Source organism: Dipodomys ordii, unplaced genomic scaffold, assembly GCF_000151885.1.
Source record: "Dipodomys ordii isolate 6190 unplaced genomic scaffold, Dord_2.0 Scaffold160, whole genome shotgun sequence".
Classification (NCBI taxonomy): domain Eukaryota; kingdom Metazoa; phylum Chordata; class Mammalia; order Rodentia; family Heteromyidae; genus Dipodomys; species Dipodomys ordii.
This window is the reverse complement of record NW_012267376.1, coordinates 23,481-40,870: the sequence shown is the minus strand read 5'-3', so window position 1 is coordinate 40,870 and position 17,390 is coordinate 23,481. Positions and strand designations below refer to the sequence as shown.

The 17,390-nt window shown below is 44.5% G+C and overlaps 1 protein-coding gene across 2 annotated transcripts in view; it reads left to right on the top strand.

Moving 5' to 3' along the window:
* Positions 1-17,390, top strand: part of LOC105998298 (up-regulator of cell proliferation) — a 27,113-nt gene extending 9,723 nt beyond the window's left edge. For both annotated transcript variants that reach the window (XM_013032982.1, XM_013032981.1), the window contains 5 exons: positions 8,249-8,275; positions 8,896-8,966; positions 9,952-10,002; positions 11,533-11,571; positions 14,122-17,390. In XM_013032982.1, coding sequence (XP_012888436.1) covers positions 9,969-10,002; positions 11,533-11,571; positions 14,122-16,718 — 2,670 coding nt within the window. In that variant the 5' untranslated portion in view covers positions 8,249-8,275; positions 8,896-8,966; positions 9,952-9,968 and the 3' untranslated portion in view covers positions 16,719-17,390. The remainder of the gene's footprint in view (positions 1-8,248; positions 8,276-8,895; positions 8,967-9,951; positions 10,003-11,532; positions 11,572-14,121) is intronic.

Below are 17,390 nucleotides of genomic sequence, written 5' to 3'. Positions count from 1 at the left end.
GGCGGCGGGCGGGCGGGGGTCCGGGGACTCGGCGGGGGTCTGCCGGGCCGCTCGGGGCTGGGCCTCAGGAAAGGGGCTTGTCGACCGGGTCCCGGTGGAAATCGGGATCCGGGCCTGGCCAAGGCCTATGTAAGGTTGGATGGGCCTGGCGTCGGTTTCTGGCGTTTGAACTTGATTGCGTTGCAGGTTGATGCTGGGTCTCCTGGTCAGTCGGTTAGAGTCCCCGAACGCCCGGCAGGCCGACCCAAGCCCACCCGCACGGCGGCTGGGCCCTGCCCTGCCCTTGCCCGTGGGCTGCTGTAAGTGCCTGCACGTACCCGATGTTACCTACTTTCTGCATTTTTTGATTTAAAATATTCTGTAGCTTAGGGAATGATAGTGACACACATACTTTACTGTAAATTTTTCTTTACTTGCTGAAATCAAACCCCACAAATGCATTTTCATTTGATCTGATCAGTTTTCTAGGCGTGAAAGCTGAAATGACAGTATTAATCTAACATCTCATTTTTACAGAGGTGGAAAATTAGCCTCAGTATCATTTTAGTTTTTTTTTTTTTTTGTCTGTTGCTTATTATTTAGAGGGCTTTAGATCCAGTTGGTAGCAATTCAGGCCGGCTGTAATCTTTACAGTTCACAGAGGGCTTTATAGGTGTAAGGGTTGAGATGTGGATGTTGTATCTCTTATCAAGAGAGACCTGAATTGAGTAGTGCTGTGATTTGACTTCCTACTGTGGCCTGAATGAAGCTGGCTGAATTTGAGCCTAGAATTGCAGACGCAGCCAGAGGGTGGGTAATTTCTCCCTCTCTACTGTCTTTCCTGGGGAAAAAGTCACTTCCTGAGTTAGGCCTTTCTTTTCATTTCCAGCTGAGGACCCAGAACTTTGATCTCCTGAGTAGAATCAGCAGTGGCCTATCCTAGGAAGACCAGGAGTCCAAGGTCCTCTCTGCATTCCTGCCCCATTTGTCAGGAAATGTAAGGCAGGGCTTCCTGGAGGCAGCATATGCAGTGCTGCCAGGAGGCTTAGAAATCATGGTACTTGTGGTGGCTTAAGCATATTGCTTTGTCGACATGGATCAGAGGAGAACTTATTTTGGGTTGTAATTCCTGAACCAGCAGGGTCCCTGAAGTAGGTGGCATCTGATACTTATGGCTCCAGTTGTCAGTGACTGTAAAGTTGCAGTAATAAGTAATTTTCTAAGGGCTGTCTATTGCAAATCTGAGGTAATAAAACCTTCTGTATACTTCATTTCACTTTATGGAGAAACCCAAACCAAGCTTATTATGGTTTGCACAAATCTAGACTGTGCTTATCTCCAGACCTAATTCCCAAGTGTCCCCTCTACAGGCTTCTCTGATACATGAGAGTCTAGGCAAGGGGAGAGATGTGACTCCTTCCCTTAGCTGATGACAAGTCATTAGACCTACTACATTACATGTTTGGGGAGCAAATTCAGCTATACAGTGGAGTAGTGATTCTGAGCTGTCCACAGAGGAGTCTCCAAACCTAAAATTCTTTATTAAGTGACAACCTTCATGACTTCATCGAAGAGGAGAGAAGAAACCTTTTTTTTTTTTTTTTGTTTTTTTTTGGTTGTGGAGCTTGAAATAAGGGTCTGGATGGTGTCCCTAAGCCTTTTTGCAAAAGGCTAGCACTCTACCACTTTGAGCCACATTGCTACTTCTGGCTTTCTGGTAGTTTATTGGAGATAAGAGTCTCAAGAACTTTCCTGCCCAGGCTGGCTTCGAAGCATGATCCTCAGATCTCAGCCCCCTGAGTTGCTAGGATTACAGTTGTGTGTCACCAATGCCTGGCTATCTTGACAATTTTTAAGGAATTTATTAGTGTGCCAAAAACTGTGCTAAAAGATGGTTGAGAAATGACCCTCCGCCCAGTGTGGACTCAAGACCAGAGAATGCTGGACTGGTGATGGACTCACTGCCTGCTACTTGTTAAAGGGTGTTTCCAGTGAATACCATTGTGCTTGAGATCTGGGAGAATCCTTATGACAGCAGTGTGGAGGAGGTAGAGGGACAGGAGATAGAGCTCGCCCACCTGCTACCATCTGCTGTCTCCTGAATAGGCCTCTCCCACCATCACCATCTCTTGTTTTTGGCCTTGCCTGGCTTTCCATACTGCCCCTGGCAGTGTGTCTTGCCTGACAGTGTCCTCTCTGATTGCTCTTCCAGTGTTGTGATATCCTTAGGTTCTCTAGTCCATCTCTGCTAATCCCAACACATTTGCTGCATTGTCACATCATCCGTATTTGTGGCTTTCACTGTTGGTCTATGATTCATAGGTGGGTTTTTGATTATCCTTGTTTTCTCTGAGATTTTATATACTGTTGGAGGTGGCTTGTATTTTCCTACAATCAGTCCTTAGCTTGTTTCTGGTGGGGTGTGGTGTTTGAGGAAGACAGATCCTTCTACTTCATTCTCCTGAGTGTGGAGATACAGGCCTGAGCTGTTACCATTCCTGGATTCCTCAGATTCCAAATGTGCTGTTGCCATCCATTTAAATTTCCATTTTTATTTCCAACTATGAACTAGGTATAATTCCTTAACTTTCTTTTAAAAACATGAATCTTCTTTGCAAAGTGGATACATTTTTAGATTATAATAGATAATTTGAATGACAAGTTTAAAACAAAATAAATTGTAATTCAGGTTTCTATAGATTACCACTCTTAAAATACTAGTGTCACTAATCCCTTACTTTCGGAGATTTGTTCCCAGCAAATGTGTGAAATTGTGGCTAATATGAAATATGTGTGTGTTGTGTACACATGTGTGTATATACTGGGACTTGAACTCAGGGTCTGGGCATTGTCCCTGAGTTTTTCTGGCTCTGGGCATTGTCCCTGAGCTTTTCTGGTTAAGGCTGGCACTCTACCATTTTAACTACTTCCCGCTTTTTTGGTGGTTAGAGATAAGAGTCTTATGGACTTTCCTTCTCCTGGCTGGCTTTGATCTGCAATCCTCAGATCTCAGCCTCCTGAGTAGCTAGGATTATATGCATGAACCACCAGCACCCAGCTGAAACTTATATACTGTTGTGTTTTTTAATATACATAAAACATTGATAAAGTTTTTTTAAAATTTTATTTTATTTGTGAACATACTGTACAGAGGGGTTACAATTACATGGGCAGGATAATGCGTACATTTCTTACCAAGCATTGCAGCCTCCTCCTTTGTTTACCTTCACATCCCTTCCCAGCCTCCCCCCTCCCCCCCAAAACATTGATAAAGTTTAATTTATAAAGTAGGCATAAAAGTGTAATAACAACTAATAAAATAGAACATTTATTTGTTTTTTGTTTTTTCTTTTTTTGGGTCCGGTCGTGGGGCCTAAACTCTGGGCCTGGGCGCTGTCCCTCAGCTTTCAGCTCAAGGCTCTACCACTTGAGCCACAGCGCCACTTCCGGCTTTTTTCTTTTTGCTTATGTGGTGCTAAAGAATTGAACCAAGGGCCTCAAGCATGCAAGGCAAATGCTCTACCACTGAGCCATCTTCCCAGCCTATAGAACATTTATAATAATAAACTATAATAAAAGTCCACACTGGGGCCATGATTTAGTAAAATAAAGGTTATGTGAATACAGATTGTGATACCAAGACTAGCTCTGATAATCAAGGGGACTGGTAAGTGACTGGGGTATACCTCAAGGGCTTGTATAGCATGAGACTTACCATGCTACTCAGAACAGCAGGAAAAATTAAAGCTTAGGAATTGCTTATCTGGAATTTTTCATTTAATATTTTTAGGCTATCATTAACTACAGGTAACTGAAGTTATTGAAAGAAACTATGGATGAGGGGGACCACTATATTTTATTTTTTGATGGTTCTGGTGCTTTCCAGGCAAGTACTCTATCACTCAAGTCACACTCGCAGCTCTTTCTACCACTCAAGCCACACTCCCAGCCCTTTTTTTGCTTTTAGGTTATTTTTTGGATAAGGTCTCATGTTTTTGCCCAGGTCTGGCTTTGGACCTTAATACTTCTACTACTTACGTCCTCCTATGTAGCTGAGATGACAAGAAAGCATTACTATAATTTGCTAATTTGTTGAAATGGGGTCTTGAATACCTTTTTTGCCTGGGGTTAGCATTAAACTAAAGTCCTCCAGGTAATTTGTTTCAGAGTAGCTAGGATTATAGACATTATACCATGATGGACTACTGTTTTGTTTTGTTTTGTTTTGCAGTTCTGGAGCTTGAACTCAGGGCCTGGGCACTATCCCTGAGCTTCTTTTGCTCAAGGCTAGCATTCTACCACTTGAGCCACAGTGCCACTTCCAACTTTTTCTGTGTATGTGATGTGGTACTTAGGAATTCAGTCCAGGGATTCATGCATTCTAGATAAGTACTCTGCCACTAAGCCACATTCCCTGCCCTTTCCTTCCTTCCTTCCTTCCTTCCTTCCTTCCTTCCTTCCTTCCTTCTTTCCTTCCTTCCTTCTCTCTTTCTCTCTTTCATTTGTTGTGGGGCTTGAACTCTGGGCCTGGGTGCTGTCCCTCAGCTCTTCAGCTCAAGGTGAGTGCTCTACCACTTGAGCCACAGTGCCACTTCTGGTTTTCTGGTGGTCATTTGGAAATAATAGTCTTGCAGATTGGGCTGGGAAGGTAGCTCAGTGGTAGAGCGCTTGCCTTGCATGCCTGAGGCCCTGAGTTCGATTCCTCAGCACCACATAAGAAAAAAGCTGGAAGTGGCGCTGTGGCTCAAATGGTAGAGCGCTAGCCTTGAGCTGAATTGGTGAGGGATAGTGCCCAGGCCCAGAGTTCAGGGCCCCCCCCCCAAAAAAAGAGTCTTACAGATATTTCCTAAGATCCTAAAATCTCAGCCTCCTGAACAGCTAGGATTACATGTGTGAGCTGCCAGCTCTCCGTTATATTTTTTTTATTGTTATTGTATGTAAAGGAGATGTACAGAGGGGTTTTAGTTGCATAACTCAGGTGATGAGTACATTTCTTGTTGAACAGTGTCACCCTCTCCCTTGCTGTCTCCCAGTTTATACTTCCTGTCCTCATTCACAAGTTGTATAGTTCATTTTCAGTATAGTATCTAGTGAGTAGTCCATGAGACTCTCATCTTCAATTCACTGCTAACATGCTGGAAGCCAGCCTGTGGCTCAGGTGGTAGAGTGCTAGCCTTGGGCTTTAATAAAAAAGTTCAGGGGCAGCACCCAGGCCCTGAGTTCAAGGCCCAGGACCAATAAAAGAAAAAAAAATACAGAAAATGGAAGTTTATTAGTGCAGTCTGCCTTTGTTTTCCTTGTTTTAAACCCATATGTGCTTTAGAGATATCCTTTGTTTTTCATTTGTTTTGACTTTAAGCTTTTTTTTTTTTTTGCAGTGCTAGGGATTGAACCCAGAGCCTTGTCCATACTAATATGTTCTACTACTTAGCTACATCCTTAGTTTTGACTTTTTTCTGTGGATCTTTAGACTTCTACAAGAAAAATGAGCCCCTGTCATTTGTTTTAGGCACTTTTCCTCAGTCGGTCATTTTGCCTTTGGACTCTGAAACCTTTCATTTGTCTTAGTTCTTTTTATTTACTTATTTATTTATTTTTTTGCTGGTCTTGGGGCTTGAACTCAGGGCCTGGTTGCTGTCCCTGAGCTTCTTTTGCTCAAGGTTAGCACTCTACCATTTGAGCCACAGTGCTACTTCCGGCTTTTTCTGTTTATGTGGTACTGAGGAATTGAACCTAGGGCTTTGTGAATGTTAGGCAAGCACTCTACCATTAAGCCACATTCCCAGTTCCATATGTTTTGGTTTTTAATGTTACATCCAGTTAAGTTATTAGGTGTTCTCATCTGGCAAATTTTGTCCTCTGTTACCGTTTTATTTTGTTTTGCCATTCCAGGACTTGAACTCAGAGCCTGGGCATTGTTCTTGAGCTTTTTTTTTTTTTGCTCAAGGCTACCACTCTACCACTAGAGTCACAGCTCTACTTTTTCTGTTTATGTGGTACTGAGGAATCGAACCCAGGGCTTCATGCATGCTAGGCAAGTATTCTACTACTAAGCCACATTCCCAGCCTCTAGTGTTTTATTTTGATTTTGGCTTGTTTTTGAGACAGGGTCTCAGTATATAGCCTAGGGAAGGCTAAGGCAGGAGGATCAAAATTTCAAGTCCAGCCTAGACTAACTACATAGCAAGACTCTATCCCAACACACAACAAAATCTGGGTACTGGTGGCTCATGCTGTAATCCTAGATACTCAGGAGGCTGAGATGTGAGGTTCATGGGTTCAAAGCCAATCCAGGCAGGAAAGTCCAATTAACTACCAGAAACCGGAAGTGGTGCTAAGGCTCAAAGCCTTGAGCAAAAGAGCTCAAGGATAGCACCCAAGACCTGAGTTTAAGCCCAACAACAGACCAGAAAAAAAAAAATGTAGACAAAGAGCATAATCCTACACACTTGCGCGTGCGCGCATGCGTGTACTGTGTGTGTGTGTGTGGGGGTGCTGAGGATGGAACTTAGGGCCTCACACATGCTAAGCTAATACCAAGGTACCTTCTTTTTCTTTTTTTTTTGTCAGTTGTGGGGCTTGAACTCTGGGCCTAGGCGCAGTCCCTGAGCTCTTCAGCTCAAGGCAAGTGCTCTACCATTTGAGCCACAGAACCACTTCGTGTTTTCTGGTTTATTGGAGATAAGAGTCTTACAGATGTTCCTGCCTAGGCTGGCTCTGAACTGTGATCCTCAGATCTCAGCCTCCTGAGTAGCTAGGATTACAGGTGAGAGCCACCAGCACCTGGCTGAGGTACATTCTTTTAAGAACTATAGTTTAAAAATAAACTGTATGGTGGTCCACATCTGCCTTCCACCTACTGTTACAGACTGAGGCAGGATTATCTTGAGTTCCAGACCAGCCTGAGCTACACAGCAAGACCTTGTACCCCAAACAAACAAACAAAAAAACAGTATTTGGTATATTGCAGAAACAAATAAATGTGTTGATCTGTCAGAGACCAGGGCTCTCACTGTGGAAGTGTGGACATATAAATACAGGATAGAATTTACAAACCTTGCAGAGGCACTGGTATGAATGGGTATGTCTTCATACATGGTCATGTAGAGCATACATATGTATGCCTATTTCTGTGTATAAATGTCAGTATGCATGTCCATTTCCTAAATTTCTCCACTAAGAAGGAAAACAAGCAAAGATACAGCAATAGCAATGTATACACCTTATCATTCCATGCTAAAAGAAACAAGGATTCTTTGGAGATGCTGGCTGATGCCAGAGCTGGGGCAGGGAAAGAACAAGAAGACCTTTAGCATCTTAGTTCAGAAAGAAAGAACTGCTCTGAAAAGTCCTGGGGCATGCCACAGGATTCAGGTACCAGCTCAATGCGTTCCCACTAGCCAAATCTAGGACAATTTGGACATGAATATAATTACAGTAATTAGAATCACCGGAAAACAGAAAATAATTAATCCACAGAGGTAATAAGTAGGCAAACAGATGGGAAAGGACACTTGCTTACAGAAGATTAATGGCTGGATGCCAGTGGCTCACACCTATAATACTAGCTACTCAAGAGGCTGAGATCTGAGGATCATGGTTTGAAGCCAGCCCTGGTAGAAAAGCCCTTGAGACTCCTATAGCCTTCTGAGCACTAGGATTATGTGTGTGTGCTGTCATAACTAGCTCTACACTCACTTTTGATGACTTCATTCTAGATTTCTCTATATATGCCTGTAGATAAATACACACAGTTTTATTATATTGTAATTATACCATATGTATTGTTTTGTAATTTTTCTTTCACTAATTATCATACCGCTAACATTTCCATAATGCTTTATCCAAAACTATTTTGCTGATAAGAAGAGATCTGTAGAATATTTTGTAATGGCTGCAAAATAAGACCACAATTCTGTTATTGGACTTCGATTGATTGATTGATTGGTTTATCAGTTGTGGGGCTTGACCTCAGGGCCTGGGCACTGTCCCTTAGCTCTGTTGCTCAAGAGTAGTATTCTACTACCTTGAGCCTCCGTGCCACTTTGAGTTTTGGTGATTAAATGGAGATAAGTGTCTCACAGTCTTTCTTACCTGTGCTTGTTTTGAAGTGAGATCCTCAAATCTCAGCTTCCTGAATAGGTAGGGTTACAGGCATGAGCCACCAGCTCCCAGCAGAACTTTGATTTTAGAAGTCATCTAATGTTTTGCTATTCTATATAAAGCTGGCATCAACAACTTTATAACAAAATCTTAATTATTTCCTTAGGATAGAAGTGGAATTACTAGTCAAAGGGTATGTATATTTTACGTATTTCTGAATGTCTATATGTATGCCCTGGCCAGCAGGTTTTGTGAGTACTGGTATTGTTGGTATTGCCAGAATTTCTCCATTGGGCTATACTGTACGTGGGAGTCATAGCAAGTTTTGTGAGTACTAGTATTGTTGAAATTGCCTAGAATTTCTCTATTGGGCTGTACATGGGAGTTATAGAGTGCACTTTTAGAAGAAAGATACCTAGGACCAGCTTGCAGCTTCATGAATCTTGAGTATAACTTAAGAGTTCATAGTTATTAAAAGCTCCTATAAGAGATTTTATTTTTTCCTTTTTGCCAGTCTGGGGCTTGAACTCTGGGCATGGGCGCTGTCCTTGAGCTCATTTTTGCTCAAGGCTAGCATTCTACCACTTGAGCTGCAGCTCCACTTCTTTTTATTTGATTAATTGGAGATAAGAGTCTCACAGACTTTCTAGACTGCACAGGCTTTGAACTGCAATCCTCAGATTTCAGTCTGCTAAGTAGCTAGGATTGCAAACATGAGCCACCGATATCTGGCCTAAGAGATTTTTATATGCAACCAAGGGGAAAGTGGTAGTTTATTATTTTAATTATAATTTTCTTTTGAAATTGTTTTAGACACTCAGATTTGGGAGAAGTGACCTCAGAAATAAAAGCGTCAGAGAGACAAACCGCTGTGGCAATTGCAGGTAAAGTTGTGTGACCTTGATCAAGATGCATTTTACTCATCTATTAATCTGCTGAACTGAAACCCTTTGTACAACTATTGAAAACTACACAAAAGGTTTATTTTCATAAAACTTAGTAAATTCTACAAGGTATATATCATAGAGCAAATCTCTATCTTGTTTGAAGCTATTACAAATACTTTGTTACTATTTTGTGTTGAAAACCACATAAAAATTACATAGGCAAAACTGAAACCTAAACTATAGGTTGAGTGAGCATCATTAATCTGAAAATCAAAAATCTGAAATGTTCTAAAATCTGAAACTTTGTGAGTACTGATATGATGCCACAGTGGAAAATTCCACACCTGACTTCATGTAAGAGATCACAATCAAGATGTAGGTAGATATGGGCACTGGTGGCTCACACTTGTAATCCTAGCTACTTAGGAGGCTGAGCTCTGAGGATCACAGTTCAAAACCAGCCAAGACAGGAAAGTCTGTGAGATTCTTTATCTCCAATTAACCACCAGAAAACTGAAAGTAGTGCTGTGCTTCAAAGTGGTAGAGAGGTAGAGTGCTACCCTTGAGCAAAAAAAACTCAAGTACCCAAGCTCTTGAGTTCAAGCCCCACAACCAAAAAAAAAAAAAAGAAAAAAAAAGTAGATAAGTAGATGTATGCACACTAAAAAAAAAGTATTAAATTACCTACAGACTCTGAATGAATAAACAAAACATTTGAAATGTGTTTTTCTGGGTATGGTGGTTCATGCCTATAATGTCAGCATTCAGGAAATAAAACTGATTGGATCTTGAGTTTGAGGCCAGCCTAGGTTATATAATGAGACCTAGTTTAAAAAAAATTCCAAAATTTTGTTTAGACTTGAGTTATGTTTGAGAATATGAAATGGAAATCCTGAGCATTTCATGTCCATACTAGAACTTCTTCAAAGAAAGGCTCTAGCTTGCTGAGAAGTCTAAATGCTTGTTTTATTTATTTTTCTAGATTTGGAATGGAGAGAAATGGAAGGAGATGACTGCGGGTTTCATTATGGAGGTAGAAACTATGGGACTTAAAACTTGATTGAGGGCTGGGAAGGTGGCTTGCCGCGGACCGGGTTCTGTCGGGACTTCAGAGGACACCTAGGGGAGGAACCTGGAATAGGATGGGGAGATGGCAAACAGACAACTCACACACATTAGGAGTGGATGCTGAGTGCTGAGTGCGATTTAATGCAGAGAATAGCAAACTTTTATAACAAAAGTCTCCATAAGAAAGGGCAAAAGGTTACACAATCTTGCTGCAAGGCTTCGTTCTTGGATGGTCACCAGCTGGTCGCCTGAAAGGGCAAAAGTTTACACAATCTTGCTGCAGGGCTTCATTCTTGGGTGGTCAACAGCTGGTAGCCTGAAAGGCACTTGTTTCCGGCTTATCTCTAAGAAATATAATGGGTTTCGACGTTTGTCACCATTTAACCATTATCTTATTTTTATAGAGGCCTTAATTGTCCCATAGGATTTTTCCTTCCTGTTCCTTCTTTAATAATAAGCACCAAGGAGACTTAGATCTAGCAAGTCTCTTAGTAAATGAGAGAGTAGTAGGAAGTTTTTTCTCCTAAGTAGTTATCTCAGTAATTGCCATACATTCCTTCTGTTCTAGTTGCCCTACAGCTTCTTGTAAGTCTCTTACAAACAATTCCTTCTGCTGAAGTGACTTCGTGAAACCCCCAATACTTTTATATTTGCTTATGGCTTGTCTACTAGCCTCCATAAGAGGGGTTTCAGGGTAGCACTTAACTCCGGTGAGTTAGTCATATTTTTAAGACACTCATCAGATATTGGAGTCGTCAACACTCTTGAGAAAGAGCTTTGTATAGGGAAACGTTGACAATGAGCAAGTACAAAGAGCATTAGAAACAGTAAAAGATTAATAGGCACTCTTATGAGGAAAAGATAGGCAGAAACACATCTTTTCCAGGGGTTTTGCCAGCCTTTTCCCAGGAGTAGGCCTCTTAGAAGCCCTATTCTCCGAGGTAGACTTCGGTGAAGTCCCAAAACTTGGAGATAGGTTTCTGTAAAGCCCCATTCTCTGAGGTAGACTTCGGTGAAGTCCCAAAACTCAGAGATAGGTCTCTGAAGCCCCTATCATGGTCTGATAGATGGTTTCCCATGCTAAGCAGACTCCACTGGGGTCAGCGTGGCAGTGGCTCAGTGATAGAATGGTTGCTTTGCATGCATGAGGTCCTGGGTTCGATTCCTCAGCACCACATAAGCAAAAAGAAAAAAGCCGGAAGTGGCACTGTGGCTCAAGTGGTAGAGCGCTAGCCTTGAGCTGTAGAGCTGAGGGACAACGCCCCGGCCCAGAGTTCAGGCCCCACGACCGAACCCCAAAAAAACCCCAAAAAACTTGATTGAGTTGGAGAAGGCTAGGGAGAATAGAAAAGCTAAAATATCTGGGATTTGCTATTTTTAATTATGGAGAGAAATTGCTATTTTGGTAAGAAAAAGGGTTCTGAGTTTAATTTACTTTGTGTGAAACAAAGAAACATTGTTTTAACACTTCATTTTTCCTTTGCTTTTCTTGTAGATGGTACAAATGAGGCTCAGGATAATGATTTCCCAACAGGTATACATTATCTCTCTATTCTAGCATCCTATTCTATTGGAGGGGACATCATCTGGGGAGGTGCGTAGTTCCCACACCTGACTGAATCAAGTCACCTGGAAAGGCAAGGAGCTCAGATCTAAGCTGCCCTAGTCCAATTACCCTTTCTTAACAATTTATTGTGTGGCAACACACACACACACAAACACAAACCAAAATCCAAACTATATATATATAGTTATATACTAACTAAATAAAGTAACCTAGAGGTCCTCCCTGGTAGTGTATCCCCTCCTATAGTGAGTTAACATCTTTGTGGGGGATAAAGCCCATGCACTTTCTACCAAGGTCCTGAAGTGGTCCCCCCCCCTTTTGGTTTTGGGGCTTGAACTCAGGGCCTGGGAACTGTCACTGAGCTCTTTTGCTCAAGGCTAGTGCTTTACCACTTTGAGCCACAGGGCCACTTCCAGTTTTTTAGTGGTTAATTAGAGATAAGAGTCTCTCAGACTTTCTTGTCCAGTCTGGCTTTGAACCTTGATCCTCAGATCTCAGCCTCCTGAGTAGCTAGGGTTATAGGTATGAGCCACTGGTGTCCAGCCATGAAGTGATTTTAAAGCACAACTAGTTTTGGAAATGCTTCATCTAGTCTGGGGGCTTCTGCAGATCAGCAGACTGGCCCAAAATTGCTTAATAATCTCCCAAGGGCCCCATAGAGGAATGGAGTTGTTTTCTGGCTTTTCTCAATCATTTTTACTACCATGCTATTCATACAAAAAGTTGTTTTATGTCTAGGCAAGAAAAATTATTGCCCCTGGTTTCATTTATGAAAGGCTGATTAACACATATTTCTTCAATGGTGCAATTCTTCCTATATAATTCTGTTTTTTTTTGTTGTTGTTGTTTTGTTTTTTTGTTTTTGGGTTTTTTTGGGGGTCTGGTTGTGGGGCCTGAACTCTGGGCCTGGGCGCTGTCCCTCAGCTCTTCAACTGAAGGCTACTGCTCTACCACTTGAGCCACAGCGCCACTTCTGGCTTTTTTCTTTTTGCTTATGTGGTGCTGAGGAATCAAATCCAGGGCTTCATGCATGCAGGGCAAGCGCTCTTCCCAGCCATCTTCCCAGCCCCTATAATTCTGTTTTTGCACCACGTTTTCATGTCCCTTGTAACTTCTGGGGCAATCCCATACTCTGCTGTATGATTTTGAGCCCTGTATCCAGCTATGAGCTAATTGTGATAGTACAGGTTTATATATTACCTGCAAGTTGGAAGCTTGAGGATTGATTCTGCCCACCCACAAGATGGAGAACTGACTGGGCAATGTAGGGAGATACCACCTTCACTTACCACCCACCCCCATCTCAAAAGAAAACGTAAGAAAGTAACTTTATAGCTTAGGAGTAGATTTGCTTAGAATGAAACTTCCATCCCAAGCACCACTAATATTTTTAAAAAGTGAATTAGTTATGTGTCATATGAAAATTGGGAAGACATCAGGCCAAGATCTAGGGTGATAGGTGAAACATTGGAAGTAGCAATGCTGTTCTGAGCATCCAACCTGTAAGATTTTAAATTTTCCATGGGGAAGTTTGAATATCTGCACCAAAAAGTGCTCACTTAGTAACAGTCTACAGCAAATATTTCATTGTAGTTAAAAACTGCATTATTGCTGGGCACTTATGGCTCATGCCTATCATCCTAGCTATTCAGGAGGCTGAGATCTGCCTTGGCAGGAAAGTCAGTGAGACTCTTATCTCCAGTTAGCCACCAGAAAACTGGAAGTGGAGGTGTGGCTCAAAGGGGTAGAACACTAGCCTTGAGCAGAAAAGCTCCAGGAAAGAGCCCAGGCCATGAGTTCAAGCCTCAAGACCACCAAAAACAGAAAGCAAAATAAAAACAAAAACAAAAAACTATAAAAACACAAACATAAAAGCCTTGTGTTGTTGATCTGAAATGTGCAAAATGGTGCTGAGTTGTGATCAGTGACAGCTCCATATTTTCCTTAAAAGATCTCCAAGTTATTTGCAAAGAAAAAGAATCTAGGAAACCAGAATGAATAGTGATTGTGTCCTTAGGGAACAGGAACTTCCTGGTGACATTGAGGGAACTCAGTACTGGGTTAGTGTGTAGCACCAGGAGCACTGGAATAACCCTGTGGCATGGGTTGTGAGCAGAGAGGGAGCATGCATTCTGCAAGTGGGGGGTGTCCGTTACACATTCCAGTCAGTTGTGAGCTAGTGTCAGATCTTGCAGATTTCTGGAGAAACTAGAAATCAGTGTCTTCATGAACTTGCTTAAATCCTAAATATGGCTTCTCAGTTTCCCTGTGTGTATTTTTCCCCCCAGTTTTCAATGTCACACACATCTGGGTCAGTAATAATATTCCCCTTGATGTAGGGTTCTGCTCTCTTCCCTGTAGCCAGCTTGACATTCCCTGAGCCTCCTGTGCCTGTATTCCACTATGAGGGGAACCCTCCAACCCCTCCCTTTAGGCTCTCCCTTTCTCCCTATCCAGCTCTATTCTGGACCTGACTTGGGAACTGAGGCTAAGTACTCATATCTGTTTTTTCCACAGTGGAGAGAAGCAGGCTTCAGGAAATGCTGTCCCTGTTGGGACTGGAGACATACCAGGAGCAGAAGCTCAGTCTTCAGGACTCACTGCAGATCAGTTTTGACAGCATGAAGAACTGGGCCCCTCAGGTTCCCAAGGACCTTCCTTGGCATTTCCTCAGAAAGCTACAGGCCCTCAATGCTGAAGCCAGAAACACCACGATGGTACTGGACATCCCTCTGGACACGCGGCCTGCAGAGAAGGAGAGCCAAATGGAGGAAGAGATGATCTACTGGGACCCAGCTGAGGATATCACTGCTGATGACATCTATTCTTTCTCTGAGCTCCCAACGCCTGACACACCTGTGAACCCCCTGGACCTCCTCTGTGCCCTCCTGCTGTCCTCAGATAGCTTTCTACAGCAAGAGGTCATGCTGAAGATGTCTCTCTGCCAGTTTGCACTCCCGCTTGTGTTACCTGACTCTGAAAACCACTACCACACCTTTCTGCTGTGGGCCCTGCGGGGCGTTGTACGGACGTGGTGGTTCCAGCCCCCCCGGGGACTGGGCAGCTTCCGGGAGGACAGTGTGGTCCTGTCCAGGGTGCCCACTTTTGCTTTTGTGCGCATGGATGTCAGCAGTAACTCCAAGTCCCAACTGCTCAATGCCATCCTTAGCCCGGGTTGCCGGCAGTGGGACTGCTTCTGGCATCGGGACCTCAACTTGGGTACGAATCCCCGGGAGATTGCAGATGGATTGGTAGAAATTTCCTGGTTTTTCCCTAGTGGCAGGGAGGACCTGGATGTCTTCCCAGAGCCCATGGCCTTTCTGAACTTGAGAGGTGACATTGGGTCTCACTGGCTGCAGTTTAAGTTCTTGAGCGAAGTTTCCTCAGCTGTGTTTATTCTGACTGACAACATCAGTAGGAAGGAATACAAACTGCTGTACTCCATGAAGGAGTCGAGCACGAAGTACTATTTCATCCTGAGTCCGTACCGAGGGAAGAGGAACACAAACCTGCGGTTCCTGAACAAGTTGATCCCCGTGCTGAAGATAGACCACTCGCATGTTCTGGTGAAGGTCAGCAGCACAGACAGTGAGAGCTTTGTGAAGAGGATCCGAGCGATCATGAGCAGTGTAGCTCGGTCGCCCTGCAGGAGGATATCAGTGGAGGAAATGGCCCATGCTGCCCGTAAATTGGGCCTCAGAGTCGATGAGGACTGTGAGGAGTGTCAGAAGGCAAAGGACCGGATGGAGAAAATCACTAGGAAGATCAAGGACGTGGATGTCTACAGGAGGGACGAACTGAGGCTGCAGGGGGATCCTGGGAGGAAGGCAGCCCAAGTGGAGAGGGAGTTGTGCCAGCTCCAGTGGGCTGCAGACCCACCCGAGAAACACCGAGCTGAGCTGAGGCGGCGGTTTCTGGAGCTCAGAATGCAGCAGAATGGCCAGGATCCTGCCTCTGGGGTGCAGGAGTTCATCGCTGGGATCAGCAGCTCCTCCCCCAGCGAAAGGCAGTACTTCCTGAGGTGGATGGAATGGGGCTTGGCACGAGTGGGCCAGCCCCGGCCAAGGCAGCCCCCGGAGACATTCCTTACCTTGAGACCAAAGCTTGGTGGGGCCTCCGATTTTAGTGAGCAGCTTTGGCCTGAGCCCCTGGGAGTGGAGCACTTCCTTCGGGAGATGGGGCAGTTTTATGAGGCTGAGAGCTGCCTTGTAGAAGCAGGGAGGCTGCTGGCTGGCCAGAGGCGTTTTGCACACTTTCCAGGCCTAGCTGTGGAGCTGCTACTGATAGGGCAACCCTTGGAGCTGGTTGATGGAGGCACCCTGAGTATCCCTGTCCGCTGGGTCACTGGGCTCCTCAAGGAGCTGCATGTCCATCTGGACAGGAGGTCCCGGCTGGTCGTTCTGTCCTCCCTGGGGGTTCCAGGCACAGGGAAATCCACACTTCTCAACACCATGTTTGGCCTGCGCTTTGCCACAGGGAGGAGCTGTAGTCCTCGGGGCGCCTTCATGCAGCTCATCACGGTGGCAGAGGGCTTCAGCCAGGATCTTGGCTGTGACCATATTCTGGTGATAGACTCTGGAGGGCTGATTGGGGGGGCCTCAGCCTCTTCGGGGGATAGATTTGAGCTGGAGGCTTCCTTGGCCACACTGCTAATGGGGCTAAGCAATGTCACTGTGGTCAGTTTAGCTGAAACAAAGGACATGCCGCCAGCTATTCTGCATGCGTTTGTGAGGTTGGAAAAAACAGGGCACATGCCTAACTATCAATTTGTGTACCAGAACCTTCATGACATGTCTGTCCCCAGCCCCAAGCCTAGAGACAGGAGGCAGCTCCTGGATCCACCTAGTGATCTGAGCAGAGCCGCTGCCCAGATGGAGAAGCAGGGTTGTAGCTTTCGGACACTGGCGGGCATGGCCTTCTGCAACCCCGAGAGACAGCATGTGTGGCATGTCCCAGCCCTATGGCATGGGGCCCCGCCCATGGCTGCTGTGAGCCTAGGGTACAGTGAAGCCATTTTTGAATTGAAGAGATGCCTGCTAGAAAACATCAGGAATGGCCTGTCTAACCAAAACAAAAACATTCAACAGCTCATTGAGCTGGTGCGGCGGCCGTGAGTGGGTGTGGGCCCCATGGCAGCAGCCTGGTCTGACAAGGCCAACAGGGCTGTGCCAGGTACCAGAGAGATGGCTGGTATTTGCTGCATGTGAGAAGGAAGAGCAATGAAATGGATTAGGAGTCTTCTTATAGTATTAAGCAAAGAAGTAACCTCATAGACCAGCTCAGAAACATCAGGAGTATCAAAGGTCCTAGATGGGGTGACAATAGGCAGGCCCTATCAGGGCTCAGCGGGTTGGCCCTCTTGGCTTCTGGAGTGGGGAATAGCTTCTTTAGTCACTGCAGGACCTGGCTGGAAGGTACATATCCAGTGCACATTAGGGTTTGTCCTGAGACAGGGGACACCCAACCCAAGGACCCTTGGTAAATTAGTAGTCAAGGTTTTGGTAGTGCAACTGCCCACAATGTGCAAGACATTGCCATGGCACTGTGTTTTGGGACTGGTCTGTGAAGCCCTCCCTGACCCTTGCCCAGAAAGCATTCACCGGTCATCCTGTTGTGTCCCAGCACTGTCATACCTCTGCCTCAGAACTTCATGGCGCGTTATCACTTGTGTGTTTACTGTCTGCCCCAGACTGTGAGCTCCTTGAGGGCAGGGATTGAACATCATCTAGCTCTGTGTCCCTAGGATCTGGCACATGTAGGCGCTTAATAAATGTTTGTTCAATGAA